This window comes from Brassica napus, chromosome C6, assembly GCF_020379485.1.
Source record: "Brassica napus cultivar Da-Ae chromosome C6, Da-Ae, whole genome shotgun sequence".
Taxonomy (NCBI): Eukaryota; Viridiplantae; Streptophyta; class Magnoliopsida; order Brassicales; family Brassicaceae; genus Brassica; species Brassica napus.
This window is the reverse complement of record NC_063449.1, coordinates 39,965,335-39,984,451: the sequence shown is the minus strand read 5'-3', so window position 1 is coordinate 39,984,451 and position 19,117 is coordinate 39,965,335. Positions and strand designations below refer to the sequence as shown.

The following is a 19,117-nucleotide window of genomic DNA, read 5'->3' as shown; positions in this document are numbered from 1 at the left end:
GTCGGTTTCTTTTGCCTTTTTTTGTGTTTATTTTTATTTTTTATTTTTTTTTGTAAAATTATGCCATGCGTTAAAATTTTATTGGTCATCTGACTTATGCTTTAGTATATAAGAGATCCTTTAAAATGAGTATATAAACTTTATCTTGTTTGTTGTTTATCTCAAGTATCACAGTTAAAACTTGTCCAAAACTGCCTCATTACAAATTCAAGTCAAGAAGCTCTCACAAAATCAGATAAGCGCATTCAAAGTTCACTAGCTTCTCTTGACCATACTTAGATAAATCCAAAACCACCAACAATTCCACAGTTGAACAAGGGATGAGGATGGCTTGTTTATTACTCATGTACTCTGTTTAGGTAGCTTCATCTACGACTCGGGTTTCCGCGTGGACCAGTTGTTGCAGCAGAACCATAAGGCGTGTTGTTAGATGATCCAGGCGGAAACTGACCACCCTGTGGTCCTGCGGGTAACCTAGTTGGGTCATATGAACCAGGAGGAGGGCCTCTTGGGAAGTAGTAACCGGGTCTTGGAGGAAAGTATCCTGGCTGAGATCCTCCTGGATAAGGGTATTGAGCTGTGTGAACGGCTGGATTTGGTGCAGTTGCGGTACAAGCTGCTGGTTGAGGAACATAGCCCTGCAAAAGTAACAAAACATATAGAGCTCAAACACATTTAATTCTTACTCCAAGCAGGTCAAAATTGAGCAACCCTTCTACTTATCAGTCTAGAAGTGTATAGTTTTTGCCTTTCATGATGGTGAATAGATGAGGAAAACTATAGCGGGCGCATTTGTGGCTATATGGTATATTCTAGACTATTACAGGACGAGCTAAAAAAGGGGTTGCAAAGAGAAACTCACGAACCTGGTGACCATAAGCATCGTCGTAGTAACCAGTTCCATTCGGATGGCCAGAAGCGTCATTTTCAGCATTGGTGTTGTTACCATAAGCGCCACCTTCATTTGATTGACAAGTAAAGCTTATAAAAATACTGTAAAAAAAAAGAGAAATTAGTGGAAAAATGAAGCTATATAGAACAGTTTCAATACCAGCTCTTCCGTTCATTAACTGTGCTTGAAGTTTCTGTACTTCCATAGCCATACTCATGTAGTTCTTCTCCATTGCCTGAAGTGACTCTATATGGTCGTTGTAGAACTTCTTCTCATAGTCATACGTTGCCCTGAAGATTCACATAACAAACACCATCCTTAGCTAACCTCCATAAGAGTGTCAAACTTAAAGAGTCACACAAGCTTGTAATAACACGAACCTGCACTGCTGATACTCCTGTCTTAAACCATCAAGCTCAGACATGAGAGCCGGAACTTGCTGCACCTCTCCACGAGACTTCTGAATCTCCTGAGTCAACTGATGCACTTTAGACATAAGCTCCTCCCTCGCCACCACCAACCCACGCGCCTCTCCACGCGCCTCCTGCATCTCCATCTTCAAAGCCTCGGACTTCCTCAGCTCGGCCTCCATCTTCGCGACTTTATCCGCCAAACCGCTCATCCTTTGCTCCCCCTCGGACTTGATCGACCCGATCTGGGAATGCAGCATCTGCAGCTCGTGCTGCGCCGCCGCTAGCTCTTGCCTTAGGTTACCGTGCGTAGCGGCGAGCCTCTGATTCTCTATCGCTAGCCGCTGCATTTCGCCGTGCTGCGTGACGAGCTTCTGCTCCATGAGTTGAGGTGGAGGGAGCATGTTGTTGAAGGGAGGGAAGGGAGGTTGAGCAGAAGGCGGCGGCGGCATAACGGGAATTGGAATTGGAATCGGATGCCTTAGATGATGAGGTGGAGGATGTCTTCCTTGGCCATCCATGCAAATTTGAAAAACTGAGAAAGATAAAGATGATCAAAGTCAAAATTATCAGATTGGGCAATCGATTGAGTTAGAAATTCACAGAGCAGAAGAAATTAGGGTTCGAAAAGTCTGCGATTGAAGAGGAACAAGTTGGAGATCAAGGAGTCGCACCTTAGAAGCAGTGATGATGATGATGGTCTTATGTATCCAACTTCCTGGCCCATTTATGCGAATATTGGGCCGTGTAATATCGGGTGGGCTTTTGATTAATTAATATTTAACCCGACCCGGAAACAACTACCGGGTTCTTCTTCTTCTTCTCCGACCCACCTCCTCCATAGATCTGAAACAAATATTCCGACTCTTCTCTCTCACCACTCTCTTCCTTCTTCGTCTTATGCTTCTACAGTCCTAAATGTCGAAGAATAATGCGATTGAGAACGTCCCTCTGTCGCGATTCGGCGTCCTCGTCGCCCAGCTGGAGTCGATTGTGGCGTCAGCGTCACAGAAAAACCCAGACCCTCTCCTCTGTTTCGAGATCCTCTCTGATCTCATTTCCGCTCTCGATGAAGAGCCTAAGGTCTTTTTTTCCACTTTCTCTTAACCAGATTTTGGTTTTCTCCCTTTGATCCTTCTTAGATTTTGCGTTACAATGCTCAGTATCGTCATTTTCGCATTCTGAGATTTAGAATCATCTAGAAAGATGAAGGCTTTGTTAATTGATCGTTATCATAATTCATAAGCATTGATCTTAGCACGAAGCGATTGCTTTCAATTTTGAAAAATATTTCTAGGTTGAACTTGATTGTGTTATCTGATTGTTGCTTTAACGATCATGTGTGTCAGGAGTCTATATTAGTATGTCAAAGGAAATGCGAAGATGCCTTGTATTCTCTAGTTACTCTTGGTGCTAGGAGACCGGTGCGGCATCTTGCTTCAGTGGCTATGGCGAAAATTATATCTAATGGTGATAGTATTTCCATATACTCTAGAGCTAGCAGTCTACAAGGGTTTCTTTCCGATGGCAAGCGCAGTGATCCTCAGCGAGTTGCAGGTGGGTTTTAATATCTGTCTGGATTACTCATTGAACAGCTATTGCTCATTATTAAACAGTGTAGGTTACTTTATAGCGATGTTCTGGAATAAAAGATTAATATTAGTCACCCTCCTAAGTAGAATATAGTATATTTTAGCTTTTCTATGTTGCTGTTTGGTATGCATTCTATTGACCACAGCAAGCATCCATACATTTCATGAAGTTCATCCATGCGTTTGGTTACTACCTTATGGTTATGTGGCTTATGTTCCTAAGTTTATAGATGACAACCTTTTTTTTTGTTTCTAGGTGCTGCTCAATGCTTGGGGGAGCTGTACCGTCATTTTGGGAGAAGAATTACTTCTGGCTTGTTTGAAACAACAGTCATTGTCACAAAATTAGTGAAGTTTAACGAGGTATTATGGTTCAACTTTACGATTCTCTAAGTTTTTGCTGTCATTTGGAAGAGTAAATTTAATTGCTTTAGCAGAACCATATCTAATCTACCTCCCTGGATCATATTTTTTTATCATCGGCCCGGTTGGATTATTTAGAAAGAGTTTACGCTTTAACATTCTCAAATAAGTATAGGTTTGTGGCAGTGTAGAGATTTAAGCTCTGAAACCATTGTTAATGTCTCCTAATATCTCTGCTGGATATGGTTTGATGTATTAACCAAAATTTCCCTTTTCTTAGTCTCTGAAGCTGCTGTTTCAGTTTTTCAACCATTTAGTTTATTTTCCCTCAGCTATCACTATCTAGAATTTCACGAGGAAACTTGTCGAAATCAATCAGAATCGACCTATATAGTGCAGCTATTAGTGTCATTTAATTGTGTCGATCCCCTTGCAGGATTTTGTGAGACAAGAAGCCTTTATCTTGCTTCACAATGCTTTGGATGGATGCGGTGGTACAGCTGCTGCTACTGCGTACTCTGAAGCATACCGTCTGATCACAAGGTTTTCCACTTTGGACAAATCATTCGTAGTGAGAATTGCCGCTGCACGTTGTTTGAAGGCCTTTTCCAACATTGGAGGACCTGGTCTTGGTACTAGCGAATTTGATACTTTAGCGTCTTACTGTCTCAAGGTCAGTTTGATGTGCCAGGGCCTGTATATTTTTAACTCGGTCTTCTTTCATTTTCTGGGTAGGCTGATGTTTAGCTCTGAATATATAATTGCCTCTTTTAATGTAGGGCATTGAAGATTCGGAATCATCTGTCCGCGAGGCATTTGCAGAGGCTTTGGGTTCATTGCTTGCGTTAGGAATGCACCCTGAAGCGCATGTAGACTTACTTCTCTAGTTATTTGCTTCCTTCTCGTCTTCAAAATTTTATGTTTATGGAATTTGATTTTTGTTTGTAAGGTCCAACCTAGAGGTAAAGGTCCATTTCCACCAGCAAAGAAACTGGAAGGCGGTCTGCAGAGGCATCTAATTTTACCCTTCACAAAAGGTAGTATTATGAGCCAATGAAGACAGAATTGCAAGCCATTCTGACAGTATGATGGCATATTTTAGTAGCAATCGTATTTTGCCACAGACACGTTTTAAACCTTTATTATTTTTCCCTTTAAAATTGTGGCAGAACTTCTTTAGTCCTTATAACACAGCCACTGTGTGGAGGCGTGCGCCTTTAATTATGAGAAAACAGTCATAATGGCACACGTAGTATAATTAAAAGTACCTGATTAGTTACAAACTAGCATATGGTTTTGACCTCTTGAAATATAGTACATTTGTTTTCTTTATTTTCAAATTGCTAAGGCACTGATTTTTTTTTCTGTTATAAACCTAAATCGCAGCGGTTGGCCCACGGGCAAGAAACAAGCGGTTTGGTTTGGCACTGTCATGGGTGTTCTTTTTACAGGTAAACAGACGCTGGAAGCTATTAAAAACAATTGTCTGGTTCTTGTGCGTTGATTATAGTTTGCATTTCAGAGACAATGATATACATATTATTCTTAAAATTTGGCATTGGCCTTTTCAGAAATCACACTAACTGTTATCACGGGTTATGTCTGAACACTGCCAATATTGCTATATCATAAAACCTGCATTTTACTTCTTTAAGTGAACCTATTCTTAGAGCTTGTTATTTACGATATTTTGTACATACATATGTTCAGTTCATCACCATGGCCTTATAAACTTATAAAGTGTTGAGTTTTGTAGGCCAATAGGATAAGGTATTTGGGTCCAGATAGTGAGCTTCAGGACTATTTTTTGCTTGCCATGGACATGCTGCGGGGTGACTCCTCAATTGATGCCCATGCCCTGGTACGTGATACTTGTTTCATTTTCATGACATTTTGCTTGTATAAATTCTCGTACGTACTTCTATCTACCAAAACATCACCGTGCAACTCTCAGCTATGCGGGGAATCATTCATTTTTTTCTTTCTCTCTGCATTGCTTGAAAACAAATAGGAGAAATTGCTAACTCTTTTGAAAACATTAGTGATATTCTGCTGAATCAACTTTCTAAATTCAAATTCTCACTTTTGAAGGCATGTGTTCTGTACATCCTACGGGTTGGCGTAATTGATCAAATGATGGAGTCAAGCCAGAGAAGCTTTTCAGTTTTTCTCGGAAAGCAGGTTTTACTGTTTATCTGAACCGCTCTTTGTCCTTGCAAGTCAGAGCTACAGATGTTAAAGAGTTTAATTTATATTTCTACATCATGATAGAGTAAGTTATGTTTTTTTCTTTTCCTGAAATAAATGCAGCTTCAGTCTTCAGATGCTAGTCCATCAATGAAAATTGTTGCTTTGCGGGCTTTGTCATACACATTGAAAACACTGGGAGAGGTGAGGCTGCAACCGGGCGCAAACGCTTCTGATTTGTTGTCTTGAAAGTTCTGTTTTTTTGTTTAATTTAATAATGAAACTTATAAGCTTCATTTCTATCTGCCTGCTTGCAGGTTCCCCAAGAATTCAGGGAGTTTTTTGATGACACAGTGGGTGCGGCATCGTCACATTTCTTGGACCTTGTAAGATTTTTGAGAGTCCGTTTTATCTCTTATTCTTTTCGTTGCAGCATTTATCAAAGAGTTATAAATCCTTTGTGCATCTTGAAATTCTTCACCCTGTCAATCTTCTAGATTCAATCTTCCTTATCTACGCGTTTCTTTTTTTAAGTACCAATTGCACTGAAAGACATGTTTCGTCTCTACAATTAAAGTCTACCATCAATAGTTCGCTTACGGATAGAAATAGAGGGTAAAATAGGCCGTTTTCAAAGTAATCAATAGGTAGGTAAACAGAACCTGTATGCATAGAAATAGAGGGTTGGAAGAAGCCGTTATCAAAGTAATTTATTGGTGCTCTTCTGAATGTAGTTGTTTGATATACTGAATATTCAGACTCAGCTTTTTGCAGCGTTTATTTGTTTTGCCTATCATACAAACATGAATATCTGGGGTACATTGGGTCAAATGACAACCCAATTGTAATTGTAAATGCATAAATTACAAAATTAAACTTGTGTGTTTCCAGGTACGTGTTGAGGCTGCTTTAACTTTACGTACTTTGGCTGAGGTTGATCCCACCTGCGTTGGTGGGTTGACTTCTTATGCTGTAACCACTATTAATGCTTTACGGGAAAGTTTATCCTTTGAAAAGGTAATACTGACTTGGTTTTCTTTTAATAGTATATGGTTCTTTGAGTCTCTAGTGAGTTTGACATGTGTTTTTTAATCACATATTTAATCACCATGCATGCATGGCCTGCTGCATTTCTATCATGTTTTCTACGGAATGTTATGTCATGAATGCAAAACAAGAAAGTCTATCAGTGAAAATCTATATGGTGAAATAAAAAAGATGAATGCAAATCATGAATGCTTATGGCGTCCTTGGCCTTCATCTAATTGAATATCTTCACCTTTTAAGTCTTTATAGATAGACATTATCTACTGTAACAATTTCATGACGGGGAATGACTTGTAATTCGCCACTGCTTTTTTTGTAGGGAGGCAAATTGAAAACTGATCTTGCTTCTTTGCATGGGCAAGCTGCAACTTTAGCAGCTCTAGTCTCCATTTCTCCTGGACTCTCTCTTGGTTATCCTGCTAGGTAAGAGTCTTCACAGCTCCCTCATGGTCACATCTTATTCACCGTTTCACCACTTCATGCTCAACGTTAATGCTTGTGCCAACAAATTATCGCTGTTGGGCATTGGATTCTTGCATGTAGGCGTCGTATTTTTTATGTCTCTGAGCTGATGAAGCAATCTTCCTAGTAATCCTGTAAATTGCCACCGTGCTTATTACCGTAGACAACCCGATAGTTTCTGAGAGTTTGTCATTTCCTCCTATTCCTAATCAAATAGTTGCGTGGCATGACAGATACATAGGATATTTTTATGTTAGATAGTCAAAATAGTTTTCAAGCTACCATGACTTCCTTAAAAGCCAATTCAGAACTTCAACTAATCTAATTGCAAAACTTTTCTTGTATTTCCTGTTCACAGACTGCCAAGGTCAGTGCTTGAAGTTTCAAAAAAGATGCTAACAGAGTCCAGGAGGAATATCACAGTCGCCTCAAGTGAAAAGGAAGCTGGATGGTTATTGTTATCATCCCTACTAAATTCTATGCCAAAGGAGGTAATGTTTTATCCTGGTCTTGAACGGTGTGTCCGGAGCCTCCATTGTCTTATGCAGTTCTACTTTATTGTCCAGGAGTTTGGGGACCAAGATTTTGATATTCTTATCTTGTGGACTGACGTCTTTACTGGAAACCCAGAGCAGTTGATCAAACAACATGCAGAATTGGAATCTACATTAAGGTAAGTGGCCTCTGATGCATTAAGCCTTGTTTTAGCTCCTGGTAGCGACTAGCGAACCATGTTTATCTTTCATTTGAGACATCTGGAAGCAACGCACATGCCTTTATAATAAATTTTGTTCACACTAGTTTTCAAACACTGTCAGTTTATTTTTGACACACTAATAGCTGGTATGAGAGAGCTGATCTCCCTGATTGCTTCATGCCCAAGAGCAACAAAAGTGACGACTCTACTTTTTGTTCTTGATAAAAAGCAACTGATCAGTGTTATCCTTTTTGTAGGGTGTGGTCGGCTGCAGTTGACGCACTCACAGCTTTTGTGCGACGTTTTGTCTCTTGTGAGGATGGTATTCTGCTTCAACCAGTACTGGCAAACCTCCGTAGGTATTACATACTGATGCTTCATACAGTTTTGTTTGCCTGCCTGTAATTGCCAATCATAATAATTTAGCTATTTTCATTTGATAGCAAGTTCTCTTATCCATTACCTGTATGATGATTGAGTTGACAAAATCTTCTTTTAAACAGCGCTTTGTCTTATGTATCGGCAATGGCCAACAAACGGTTACCTGATGTCAAAACTTTGGTCGATACGCTCATCATAAGAGTATTGATAGCTTATCAGTCCATCCCAGATCCCTTGGCCTATAAAAGTGAGCATCAGCAAATTATTCAGCTATGCACAGCACCATATAGGTAATGATTAATGCAATTCCTAACTGCTGCTTTCTCTAAAATACCTTTATAAATGTATGCTAACAACATTGTTTGGTAAATCTTTGTGTTAGTCGCTTAACTAGTCATTACTTTATGTCTGTTTAAATGAAAGGGATCCTTCCGGATTTGAGGAAAACTCGTGCTTGAAGGCACTCCTTGACAAAAGAGATGCATGGCTTGGTCCTTGGATTCCTGGCAGGTGCCTTAGTCTTCATCTTTATTTATTAGTTTGCATTCCCTAAGGAATTTTGCTGCATTTGTTTCCTCACACATTCTTGATCACGCCATATAAAGCTAGTATTCCCCAAGAAATGTAAGTTCTTATGAATCTTAATCCAGGGATTGGTTTGAAGATGAGCTTCGCTATTTTCAAGGCGGGGACGATGGTCTAGCACCAAGTGTATGGGAAAGTAAAGTTTCTAGTTTTCCTCTGGTAAGCGCAATGCACTTTGATGGTAATTTGTTTGTAGCGATGGCGCTGGTTTTTATCTGGCTACAGACTTGCCGTTGTTATTTATTCTCAATTCTTACTCAAAACTTCCGTAATTATGAAGCCAGAGACTGTGAAAAAGACATTGGTGAATCAGATGGTTCTCTGCTTTGGTATCATGTTTGCTTCGCAGGTTTGTGATTATTGTATGTCCAGATAGGTCCTTGTTTTGCAATAATGTTTGTCATTTTGGTTGTCTGAAATAATCGTAACCTTTTCTTCTCAGGATAGCCGTGGGATGCTTTCACTTCTTTCGGTCATACAACAGTGTATGAAAGCTAGAAAGAAGCAACAATGGCGTACTGCCAGCTTGACTAACATCTGTGCGGGTCTTCTTGCCGGATTAAAGGTGCTCCCAATAGTTGTATACGAGTTTTGTGTGTTTTAGCGAACCTTGGTATAACGTTAGTTAAGAAAGTTGTATGGTAAAGGTACAAGTAACAACCATATTCTGGTGAGTTTGTTACTCTACCTCGTTTAGGATACTGAGTACTGAACTCGGTGATGTTGGAATGCTAGAAAATACACATATAACAGAACATTCGATAGAGGATCAGAGACATTTTGGTCTATATATAAAGCTGATAAGTGAATGAAACTAAGCAATATTCTTTCAGTATGGAGGTGTTGTGCTACGATGCCGACTACAGTCTTGAAGAAATGAACTGTATCTGAGTTCAAATCATTTACTTCTTGTTAAAAGGAGGATAATGTGCCTGAAATTTATTTCTTACAGGCTTTGCATGCTCTACGTTCTCAGCAACTAGAGACAGAGGTATTAAGCACAGTGCAAGCCATTTTTCAGGTATTTTATTCCAAGTAAAGATGCTAGTTCAGGATTGTGAACCTAGTTTCAAGCTTGATTCACTTATTTTCTTATACTAGTTCAGGAATATGAACATAGTCTGAAGCTTGATTCACTTATTTTCTTATATATTATCTGATGTTTCTGTTGCAACAGAATATTTTAACAGAGGGAGACATCTGTGCATCGCAACGCAGGGCAGCATGTGAGGGTCTTGGTCTCCTAGCTCGTCTTGGAAATGACATCTTTACAGCAAGAATGGTCTGTTCACAATCTATAGAAAGCAATCTTTTGGGACCCTATCTTTATGCTCCTTAAAATTGGATGTTTACGGGACCGTACTTTAGTGCATATGCCTCTGCTTTTGATTGTTCACTTTTTTTTTCTTGGTTTAAATGTTCGTCTTATCTTTAGTGATAGGGAAGTATCAGAAAAAAAAAAATTTATTTCTCACATATGTTTTGTATGGTGATAAATAGACCAGAGTGCTTCTTGTCGAACTAAATGGGATAACAGATCCAAACTATGGTGGATCCGTTGCTCTTGCACTTGGCTGCATCCATCACAGGTGGACTTTGGCTTCTAACTTAAACATTCTGTTTTTTATGTGGTGAAATATCAATAAATTTGGAAAGTAGCTTGCTATGTATTTGGTTGTGATGCTTTAACAGCAGTTAAGCTCAAATATTATCCATCTTTGCAGATACATATTATTTTACACATTGAATACTCAATTATGTTGATCTGTTATATTCTAAAATTTTGTTGTGCACATGGCCTGCAGTGCAGGAGGAATGGCATTGTCGACCTTAGTACCCGCTACTGTTAGTTCAGTCTCATCTTTGGCCAAAACTCCCGTTCTTGGTCTTAAGATCTGGGCCTTGCATGGGCTTCTTTTGACCATTGAAGCTGCTGGTTTATCATTCGTATCTCATGTTCAGGTAAAACTATATCGTAGCTCACTGAGACTTTTTTATGGACACTTTTCAAATTTTGCCGTTCAGTTTAAAATGATCTCATTTTGGTGTTCTGGCTGTTGGTGTCTGATTAGTTGTCAATCTGAACCGAAATTAAGAGAAAATTTTGGCTAGCTTAGTTGATCTTGAATCTGATAATGCTTGGCAAAGAGAAATTATCTGGTACAGTCCATATTACCACTTTTCAGATGTTTACTAAATTTTGCCATCCTCATATAAGGTGCTTACTTAGATTTTCTAACTATTGAGAGAACTTTATTTCCCGAGCTTGATTTGGTATTCCATACACTGTCTCATGTATCATTCTTGTTCTGTATACATTACTAGGCAGCGTTAGGACTTGCCTTGGACATTTTATTGGGTGAAGAAAGTGGATGGATCGATCTTTCCCAAGGCATTGGGCGCCTTATTAATGCTATTGTCGCTGTCCTTGGTCCTGAGCTTGCTCCTGGCAGCATTCTCTTTTCACGCTGCAAGGTACTATTCTGGACCTTTGAACCTTGTCTTTCAGAACAGGAAGATGCATTCTACAAGAATACCGCAAAATTTTCAACTCCATATTTCAGTAAATGATGTATTCTATGGTTGACCTTGTTGGATAAGCAAAGGAAGATACATGCATTTGTTTGCAAGGAATTCTATTTTTCTCGTTCTAAATAATTTTTTTGCAGTCTGTTATTGCAGAGATTAGTTCCTGGCAAGAAATTCCGACCCTGCTCGAGTATGTGAATTCTTCTCCTTGTCACAATCATTTTAACCTATTGTTACTACTGTATTATTAAAGCTTAACTATTTGTACATCTAAATGTTTTCAGGAGCGTCCGTTTTACCCAGCAGCTTATTCTTTTTGCTCCACAAGCCGTTTCAGTGCATTCACACGTGAAGAATCTGTTACTGACATTGACATCAAGACAGGTTTTTTTCTTCGCTATCTCTTCTTTCCTTAGGCAAGCCTTCAAGGGGTTCATGATTAAAACTAGTTTATATCTTTTGTAAAACAGCCAATAATTAGGCGCCTCTCTGTATCAACTCTTCGGCATCTGATTGAGAAAGACCCGGTAAACAGCATGCTTTGATCTTGATTTTTCTTTCCAGAATCCTATAGTCTTGAAATTTACCGCACCATGGAATTTATAGTATTCTTGTTTTTTAGGTATCTGTCATTGATGAGCAGATAGAAGGTAACTTATTTCAAATGTTAGATGAAGAAACAGATTCTGAGTAAGCAATCGTTCTCTCTGTAATTTTTTTTGTCTAATGGAAATGTTGTGTTGAAAGTTTTGATTAACTTGCTTTATTGATTGAGTCTAATTGTTGTGTTCATCTAGGATTGGGAACCTGATCCTTAGTACCTTGATACGCCTTCTTTATGCGACATGCCCATCACGCCCATCTCGATGGATTTCAATATGCCGCAACATGGTAATAGCTAAGAGGTTTTCGTACCAATTTATTGGTTTTCTTTGAACTTATCGTTGCTGTTTCCTCACGATTGCCACCATTTTGTTCAAAATGTTCCTGTCTATTTTGAGTTTTTATGCGTTATTATATGTCTAGGTCTGCCTCCTTTTCCCCGACATAAATTAATTTTTCTTCTGACAGGCTCTTGCAACATCCACTGGAAGAAGTGCGGAAACGAACAGTACGGAAAATGATCCTTCCAGCGCAAGAGATAACCTTGGAGATGATGATGAAGACATGGTTTCTAGCTCTAGTGGGAAATCCGTACATGCCAGTCCTGACAAAGACAAAGCCTTGAGATATCGAACCAGAGTTTTTGCAGCCGAGTAAGTGGGGGATGCTTTTGTTGCTCTCCCTCTCTTGTCAATACCTTTGACATCAATATTTTGAACTAATGCCCCAGAATAGTTTTTCACCATAACTAAAATTTGATGGAAAATAAAATTTCAACTGATGTCTTGAAAGTGTGTGCTGATGCTGAACCAAGTTTTAGTAAGTTCGTGAAGGGTTATAGCATTCAGCTTTATTAAATGAAATCTTAACCTTCAGTTAACTCTGAGCTAATAACTTATTACTGAAGCTCTTAGTCAAAGTGTATACTAATTTATATATGTTTATGTTCTGAATTATGTCCTTTTAGCTAAAATACCCAACTATTTTTTCAACTCTAGGTGTTTGAGTCTTTTGCCAGAGGCTGTAGGAAAAGATGCTGCTCATTTTGATCTTTCATTGGCAAGGAAACTTGCTTCGGATACACAAAGCTCAGGTGACTGGTTAGTTCTTCAACTACAAGAACTGATATCTCTTGCTTACCAGGTAAAGAAAGATAATTAAATTTTCAAAGCACCATTTGAAGCATTCTGAAAATTGGTCAGAAGGAATTTTAACAAGGTGTACCAAATACTTCAGATAAGCACTATTCAGTTTGAAAACATGAGGCCGATTGGAGTTGGACTTCTTAGCACAATTCTTGAGAAGGTGAGACTTTCTGGTTACGTGTGGTTCTCATTCCCCTCACTTTTCTAGGTTTCATTTTTGTTCTTCAGAAGTTGTCGGTTCGATTATCCTTTCCCACCACCCGATTCTTTGCCTGAAAACATGTTTTTGTGGCCAGCATTTTGCTAGCCTCGAAGTCACCTTGTTGATCTGGTGTGGTAGTTTACAGCAAAAATAATTTATAACTGTGTGATACTTTTGCAGTTCAAATCAGTAGCCGACCCTGAACTTCCTGGACATCTTCTGCTTGAGCAATATCAGGTGCTCCTCATGCAAAATTGTAACCAACAAAGACTGATTTAAGATTTTAATGAACATAAAACTTACTCACAGTTGAACATAATAGGCTCAACTGGTATCTGCTGTTCGTACTGCCCTGGATGCAAATTCTGGCCCTGTTCTTCTGGAAGCTGGGTTAGAGTTGGCCACAAAGGTGAGCATGACATCCGTAATGGGCTTTCCTTCAGATTGTTTCCCCTTAAGTTGCTAAATTAATGTCTGTAATCATTTCAGATAATGACAAGTGGAATAATAAGCAGTGATCAAGTTGCAGTCAAACGCATATTCTCTCTACTTTCACGTCCGCTCAATGACTTCAACGAATTATATTATCCTTCATTTGCTGAATGGGTCACAAGCAAGGTGAGTTAGCCACAAAACGTTTAATTTTATTTTCCGTTAATTGAGTAGACTTATTCTTGCAATGTAGATCAAGATCAGGCTTCTTGCTGCACATGCCTCACTTAAGTGTTACATATTTACATTCTTGAGAAAACACCATGGTGAGGTGCCAGTAGAATTTGAAGCGCTATTGCCATTATTTTCCAAGAGTTCAGACCTGCTTGGAAGGTACTGGATTCAGGTCCTAAGGGGCTACAGTTATGTTTGCTTATTTCAGAACCCCAAAAGAAGTGTGAGTCAACACTTAATAGTATTATTTTCTCTCTTTTAGCTGAAGACTTCTATCCTTGTGCTCCCCTGTCTTATAATAAGACATTTTGATTTGCTGCAGCAGCTCTCGATCTTAGATGAAATCCCGCCATATACTGTGTCAAGAAGGCTGCAGCCTTGTCTAGATGAGGCATGGCCTGTGATCCTGCAAGCTTTGGTTCTGGATGCAATTCCTGTGAATCATAGCGTGGAAGGATTTTCTGATAGGTCCTTGATATCTAGACATCGCATGGTTACCCTAGAGGTTGAAGATTATCAGTTTCTGTGGGGCTTTGCTGTACTTGTCTTATTTCAGGGGATGCATCCAGGCTCTAATACACAAGTTATACCTTTTGGCTCAACTAAAATAAAAAATAGTGGAGGCTCCAGCATTAAGGAATCTTCATTCCAGGGCCTAAAGTTACATGAAATTGCTTTACCAGTTTTCCTATCTCTTTCTGCTGAAAGATTTTTCACCAGTGGCTTTCTTAGCATAGATCTCTGCCAAGAACTATTGCAGGTAGGTCCACATCAATTATTATTTAATTTACTTTAATATTTGTCTCATACTCCTTATGTCATTAGCTAATGAAAGGAATTAATAGTGGTTGAAGCAAGTACATGCTCCCTCTTTGGAACACAGATCTACTCCACCCCGCATTTTTTTTCTTTTTCCTGATTGGCTTCTGTTTTATCCATGTCCACGTGCAGTAGTCTGTTAGCTATGGTTAGTTTTTCACTACTCTGATTGGATCCATTTCCTTTTGTGACTTATCCAGGTTTTCTCGTATTCCTTTTATATGGACAGTTCATGGGATGTTCTTGCAGTATCCGTAGTACAACAGGTACATGACTTGTTGATGTTACTAAAACCATCTCCTCATGGGAAATTTAGTTTCTAGAGCATTTTTAGCTTGCATTATTCACTTCTAAGATTGAAAATGAGGTTCGAGGCCATTTGTATATTGATATTCTTTCTTTGTACTTTTTTCCTTTATTTTGTTTGAACAAAAACATACGTTTCCCTTGTAGGAGAAAACAGTATATCATTCATCATTTTCTGTTACGCTGTCATAGGCATAGCAACATATATTACCTATTTCATTGTCATAATACCAGTGTTAGATGAGTTCCCTCGTACCAAATGATTTCGGATTAACTTTTCAGGACTATATATGCCTTGTTCACCAGGAGAAAATGCAACTATTTATGCCGTTTTGTTTTCACGTTTTAACAGATTTCCCAAACCTGTCCAAAAGATTTTCTTGAATCTGAGCAGTTTGCCTACTCGACCATTGAACTCTGTCTGGGGTACCTGTTCAAAATTCTTCATAGGTGAGCATTTTTGAAAATTGTGTCCAGTTCTGTTTATTTCAAAAAAAAACTGAAAAATCATGTCAGGGAAGTGGCATATGGACGAAAGTATAACAAAGGCTTCTTCTTTTTCGTTTCAGGCATAATGAAATTTCGCCAGGTGATGATGACATTTGGGATAATTTGCTGTCTACTGTATTTATCTCCGTAAAGACACTAGTGACACGTTTTGAGTTGAAGGTAAGGTTTAGACTTTGAACGATTGCTGCTTTATCTGTTGCATTTCTGGATATTTGCTTTATTTAGTGCACTCCTCTCATCTAACTGATGATTGATGGTATGATGCAGAATCGTTTGATGTCGGCACCTCTGGCGTTACTGTTAAGTGGGTACAAGTGCATCCGGCAAGTCCCCACTGACGCCTACTTACCAAAAGCTCTTGAGATTGTGAAGTCCACCAATGAGTTATTGCTTAAGCTTACCAGAACCTCGTCACAGAAACCTTCAACTGGTATGAAAATTTAATCCGCAGTTAATGGGATAAGTATGATAAATAAGGGACACTATCATTTTAGCTACAGGTGCCGAAACAATAACTTGTTCTTAGATTAAGGCATATACAAAATACAATTCTTATCTGGGACACCTTGAAAAGTTTGTAATCACTGTTTAATCTAATCGTTAATTGCAGATGCTGTTGCTGCGGATAGTAGTGTCCATCTAGGGGCAATGTTTGGTGCTTGTGTACACATGGTTGGTGATCTGACTAAAGATTGTATCGACGGTATCCATCTTGTGGACACCAAGAGATCAGGGTTACGCAAGCTTCTTCAGTTGAAGCTTGCATTCTGTCTGGAACAACTATTTTCACTGGCTAAGTTTGCCTACGAGCTTCACTGTCCAGGAGATGAAACTGAGACCAATTCTATCTGTACTGCGGTGTTGAAGAGTTGCCACATTAGTATAGCAGCGGTAGTTAAAGATTCCAGTATGCAGGTAACTGAGACTGGCCTCCTTGTCATATATCAGTTGTCAAGCTCTTAACAGTATGGGTTCAAAAATATGCAGGTTCAAGCTACTGCCTTACAAGTGCTAAAAAGCTTGGTACAGCGTTACAACAACACTGAGGAGAAAAGTTTTGTGATCTTCTTTGTTGGGGAACTTATTGGAGATATTGTCAGTCTGATGCAGAGGGCGCTTCTGGTTGTTTTCTCGTTTCTTCCTTCAATTATCAACAGAAAACTGAAATTCTTCTTTTATGTTAAAACACTATGGTAACTGACTTGTTTCTTATTCCTTTTTCTTGGATAGAAACCTATGAATAAAGAATCGGTGGTTATAGCTGGTGAATGCTTGCGGTTCATAATGCTACTTCAAATGTACTCAAATGTTGATGAACTTCAGAAGGGATTCATGAGCCTTTTTCTTGAATCCGTACTTGTGGTTTTCTCTAAGACTTCAGATGGCGTTTCTCAGGTTCCATTCATACCCCGGCCCGTAAATTCTGCATTAAAAATATGTTGCTCCCTATTAAGGCAGTTCGTAAACTCCAACGTCTTGCGTTTTTATGGATCAATACCAGGAAGTCCTCGAGTTAAGAAATGTAGCTGTGCGCCTTGTTTCCCATCTAGCTCAGTTGCCTTCTTCAGCTGTTCACTTTAAGGATGTTTTGCTGTCGCTGCCAACAACTCACCGGCAGCAGCTTCAGGTTCGTGGCTGCATTCATTCTGATTTGAGTAATAAGAATTTTTTTCATATTCCCGATAATTCAAACTTGTCTATAGCATAGAAGCTTAAAATCAGGATCGAATCAGTTAATATTTTTCTTGTGGGGTTAAGCATTTTGCCTGCCAAAATTTGAGAGATTTGTCTAATTGGGTTCCTTGTCCATCTGATGTTAGGATATCATCCGTGCTTCCGTCTCTCAAGATAATTCCTCTCTGAAGCCAAAATCATTGGTTCCACCAATGGATATCAAATTACCAGCACCTGTGGTAGCAACACCTGAGAAAGTTACCTCTTCTGCTGTTGTTGTTAAAGCAGAAACATTGTCGACTGTGCCAACATCATTAAATCAGGTTAGCACAGTAGATAGTGGAACCGAGGAAGAAAATGATGACGAAGATGATGATGATGATGATTGGGACACTTTCCAGTCTTTTCCTGCTTCCACAAATCCTGAAGGTTCGGGATCAAAGACAGAAAGTGTTACTGAAGAGGAGACAGACCTTCCAGCGAGCTCTTCCATTAAGGATGATGAATCAAAGAAATCACCACTTGTAGAAGAAGCTGATGATCAACATCTTGCATCTGAACCTACCGCTGACACCACTAAAGAAGATTCCGTCGACAACAGCAAAGGGGACGAAGAGGAAACAGTAGAGTCATCTCTCAACGAAGAAGCTCTTCTTACAAGTGAGAATGACGAAATCTCATCGGATGATCATCTTGTTGAAATGAAGGAAGAATCAGTTGAGAGTCGTAAGAGTTCTGAACCTGAAATTATCGGAGTTGATACCAAACTTCCTTCGACAGAAGCAGATTCACCAGCCTTAGACGATCTGGATCCACAACACTTTGAAAAGTCAGTCCAGGATGACCAAGTTGAGTGTAGCAACGAACATGTATCGGAAAAGACAGTGGCTGAAAATAAGAGCGAGGAGGATTAAATCACTAGGGCAGCCCCAAAAAAAGAGAGTTTTCAGAGATTATAACTTCTTTTACTATGAGCAGCACTTGTGATTCAGTTGCTTGGTGTTTTTGTGTCACGTCAATGGGAAAATCGTTCGGCACAAAATTGTTCTTTTTATTGTGTTTCTCTACACTTTTACTTGGTTGCCAAGTTTCCCCCGAAGTTTCTTTCTCCTCGTTTTTGTTTCTGGCTGTTAAAACTTAAAAGGATTTTCCTTTTTTGTTTGTAATTCTTGTGAATTTTATTTGTTCTCGAAATTTATATGTTGATTATTGGGTGTGATGTATTTTATTTGGTTTAAAGAGATAACTCAATGGTTTAGAGATGTCTAAAGAAACCAGAGATTAAAGCCGGTTAGGCCGAAACTGGCAACTGGTTTACGAGAAGCAGAAAAAGATGGGAACTTTGCAAAAGAAAATCGATCATTAATCTGTTACGGTTTAGCCAAGGATATGGAAAAAGAGATTTGTATTGAAAATAAAAGATAACGGTTACAAGGATTCTTTCTCTCTAAATCATGAACACTCTCTCTCACTCATGAACATGACATGATGATCAATCCTTTGATCCCCTCTACGCACACACTTTCGTGACTTATAAGGAGATATTCCTTTCGTCACACAAAGGTTCCTGATCCAACATCCCATGTGCGTCAGTCCCCTTTGTTTTATTGACACGTCGACTCTCTGCTCTCGACTTGTTTATTCTCTAAGTAGTCTATTTATTTGGGCTCTACTATTCCTTAGTGAGCTTTTACTGCAGCTTACGACCCTTCCTCTGATACTGATAGAGGATTTGAGGACGAAGCTCTTCCTCTGTAACATAATCTTTGGTGAATTGATGATTTGATCCTAAGATTAGGGTTTGTGCTTTCTCAATCGGCCATTGTTGCCAATTTTGAGCTTCACTTGCCTAAGAGATCAGGGTCAAAGCTTCTTGAGGTGAAGCTTGCGTTCGGTCTCCAAATTTTGGTGTTGCCTACGAGATGAAACTGAGACCAATACTGTCTTTATTGCCATAACGAAGAGTTGCCACATTAGCATAGCAGCAGCCGCAGTTAAATATTCTGATATGCAGTTAATTAACTGAGACTTGCCTTATTGTCATATA

At 39.1% G+C, this 19,117-nt stretch overlaps 2 protein-coding genes across 4 annotated transcripts; one reads left to right on the top strand and one right to left on the bottom strand.

The window, feature by feature from the left end:
- Positions 1-114: 114 nt before the first annotated feature.
- LOC106353923 (protein FLX-like 2) lies at positions 115-1,996 on the bottom strand. Its single transcript, XM_048761811.1, has 4 exons — positions 1,273-1,996; positions 1,052-1,182; positions 867-958; positions 115-638 (listed from the first exon to the last, which is right to left on the bottom strand). Exons 1-4 carry the CDS (start codon positions 1,821-1,823, stop codon positions 366-368), a joined length of 1,047 nt encoding a protein of 348 aa, XP_048617768.1. The 5' UTR covers positions 1,824-1,996; the 3' UTR covers positions 115-365.
- A 135-nt stretch (positions 1,997-2,131) lies between these two features.
- On the top strand, positions 2,132-18,279 carry LOC106405690 (protein SWEETIE). Of its 3 annotated transcripts, none has more exons than XM_013846221.3 (48): positions 2,132-2,385; positions 2,652-2,859; positions 3,151-3,257; positions 3,694-3,930; positions 4,037-4,126; positions 4,207-4,294; positions 4,644-4,708; positions 5,014-5,118; positions 5,349-5,438; positions 5,568-5,648; positions 5,762-5,830; positions 6,336-6,461; positions 6,811-6,914; positions 7,312-7,444; positions 7,520-7,626; positions 7,908-8,009; positions 8,154-8,321; positions 8,455-8,541; positions 8,682-8,775; positions 8,897-8,965; positions 9,059-9,181; positions 9,569-9,637; positions 9,794-9,898; positions 10,117-10,205; positions 10,422-10,578; positions 10,942-11,091; positions 11,286-11,335; positions 11,430-11,529; positions 11,616-11,672; positions 11,768-11,835; positions 11,943-12,036; positions 12,217-12,401; positions 12,747-12,891; positions 12,985-13,053; positions 13,276-13,332; positions 13,418-13,504; positions 13,585-13,713; positions 13,781-13,984; positions 14,087-14,521; positions 14,781-14,846; positions 15,239-15,336; positions 15,456-15,555; positions 15,664-15,826; positions 16,007-16,311; positions 16,384-16,518; positions 16,627-16,791; positions 16,898-17,023; positions 17,217-18,279. In XM_013846221.3, the coding sequence occupies exons 1-48, from the start codon at positions 2,221-2,223 to the stop codon at positions 17,982-17,984; spliced, it is 6,594 nt and encodes a 2,197-aa protein (XP_013701675.2). In that variant the 5' UTR covers positions 2,132-2,220; the 3' UTR covers positions 17,985-18,279. The 3 variants fall into 3 exon arrangements, with proteins under 3 accessions (XP_013701675.2, XP_013701674.2, XP_022559689.2); XM_013846220.3 differs by having other exon boundaries at positions 14,084-14,521; XM_022703968.2 differs by lacking the exons at positions 2,132-2,385; positions 2,652-2,859; positions 3,151-3,257; positions 3,694-3,930; positions 4,037-4,126 and having other exon boundaries at positions 4,999-5,118; positions 14,084-14,521.
- Positions 18,280-19,117: the final 838 nt, after the last annotated feature.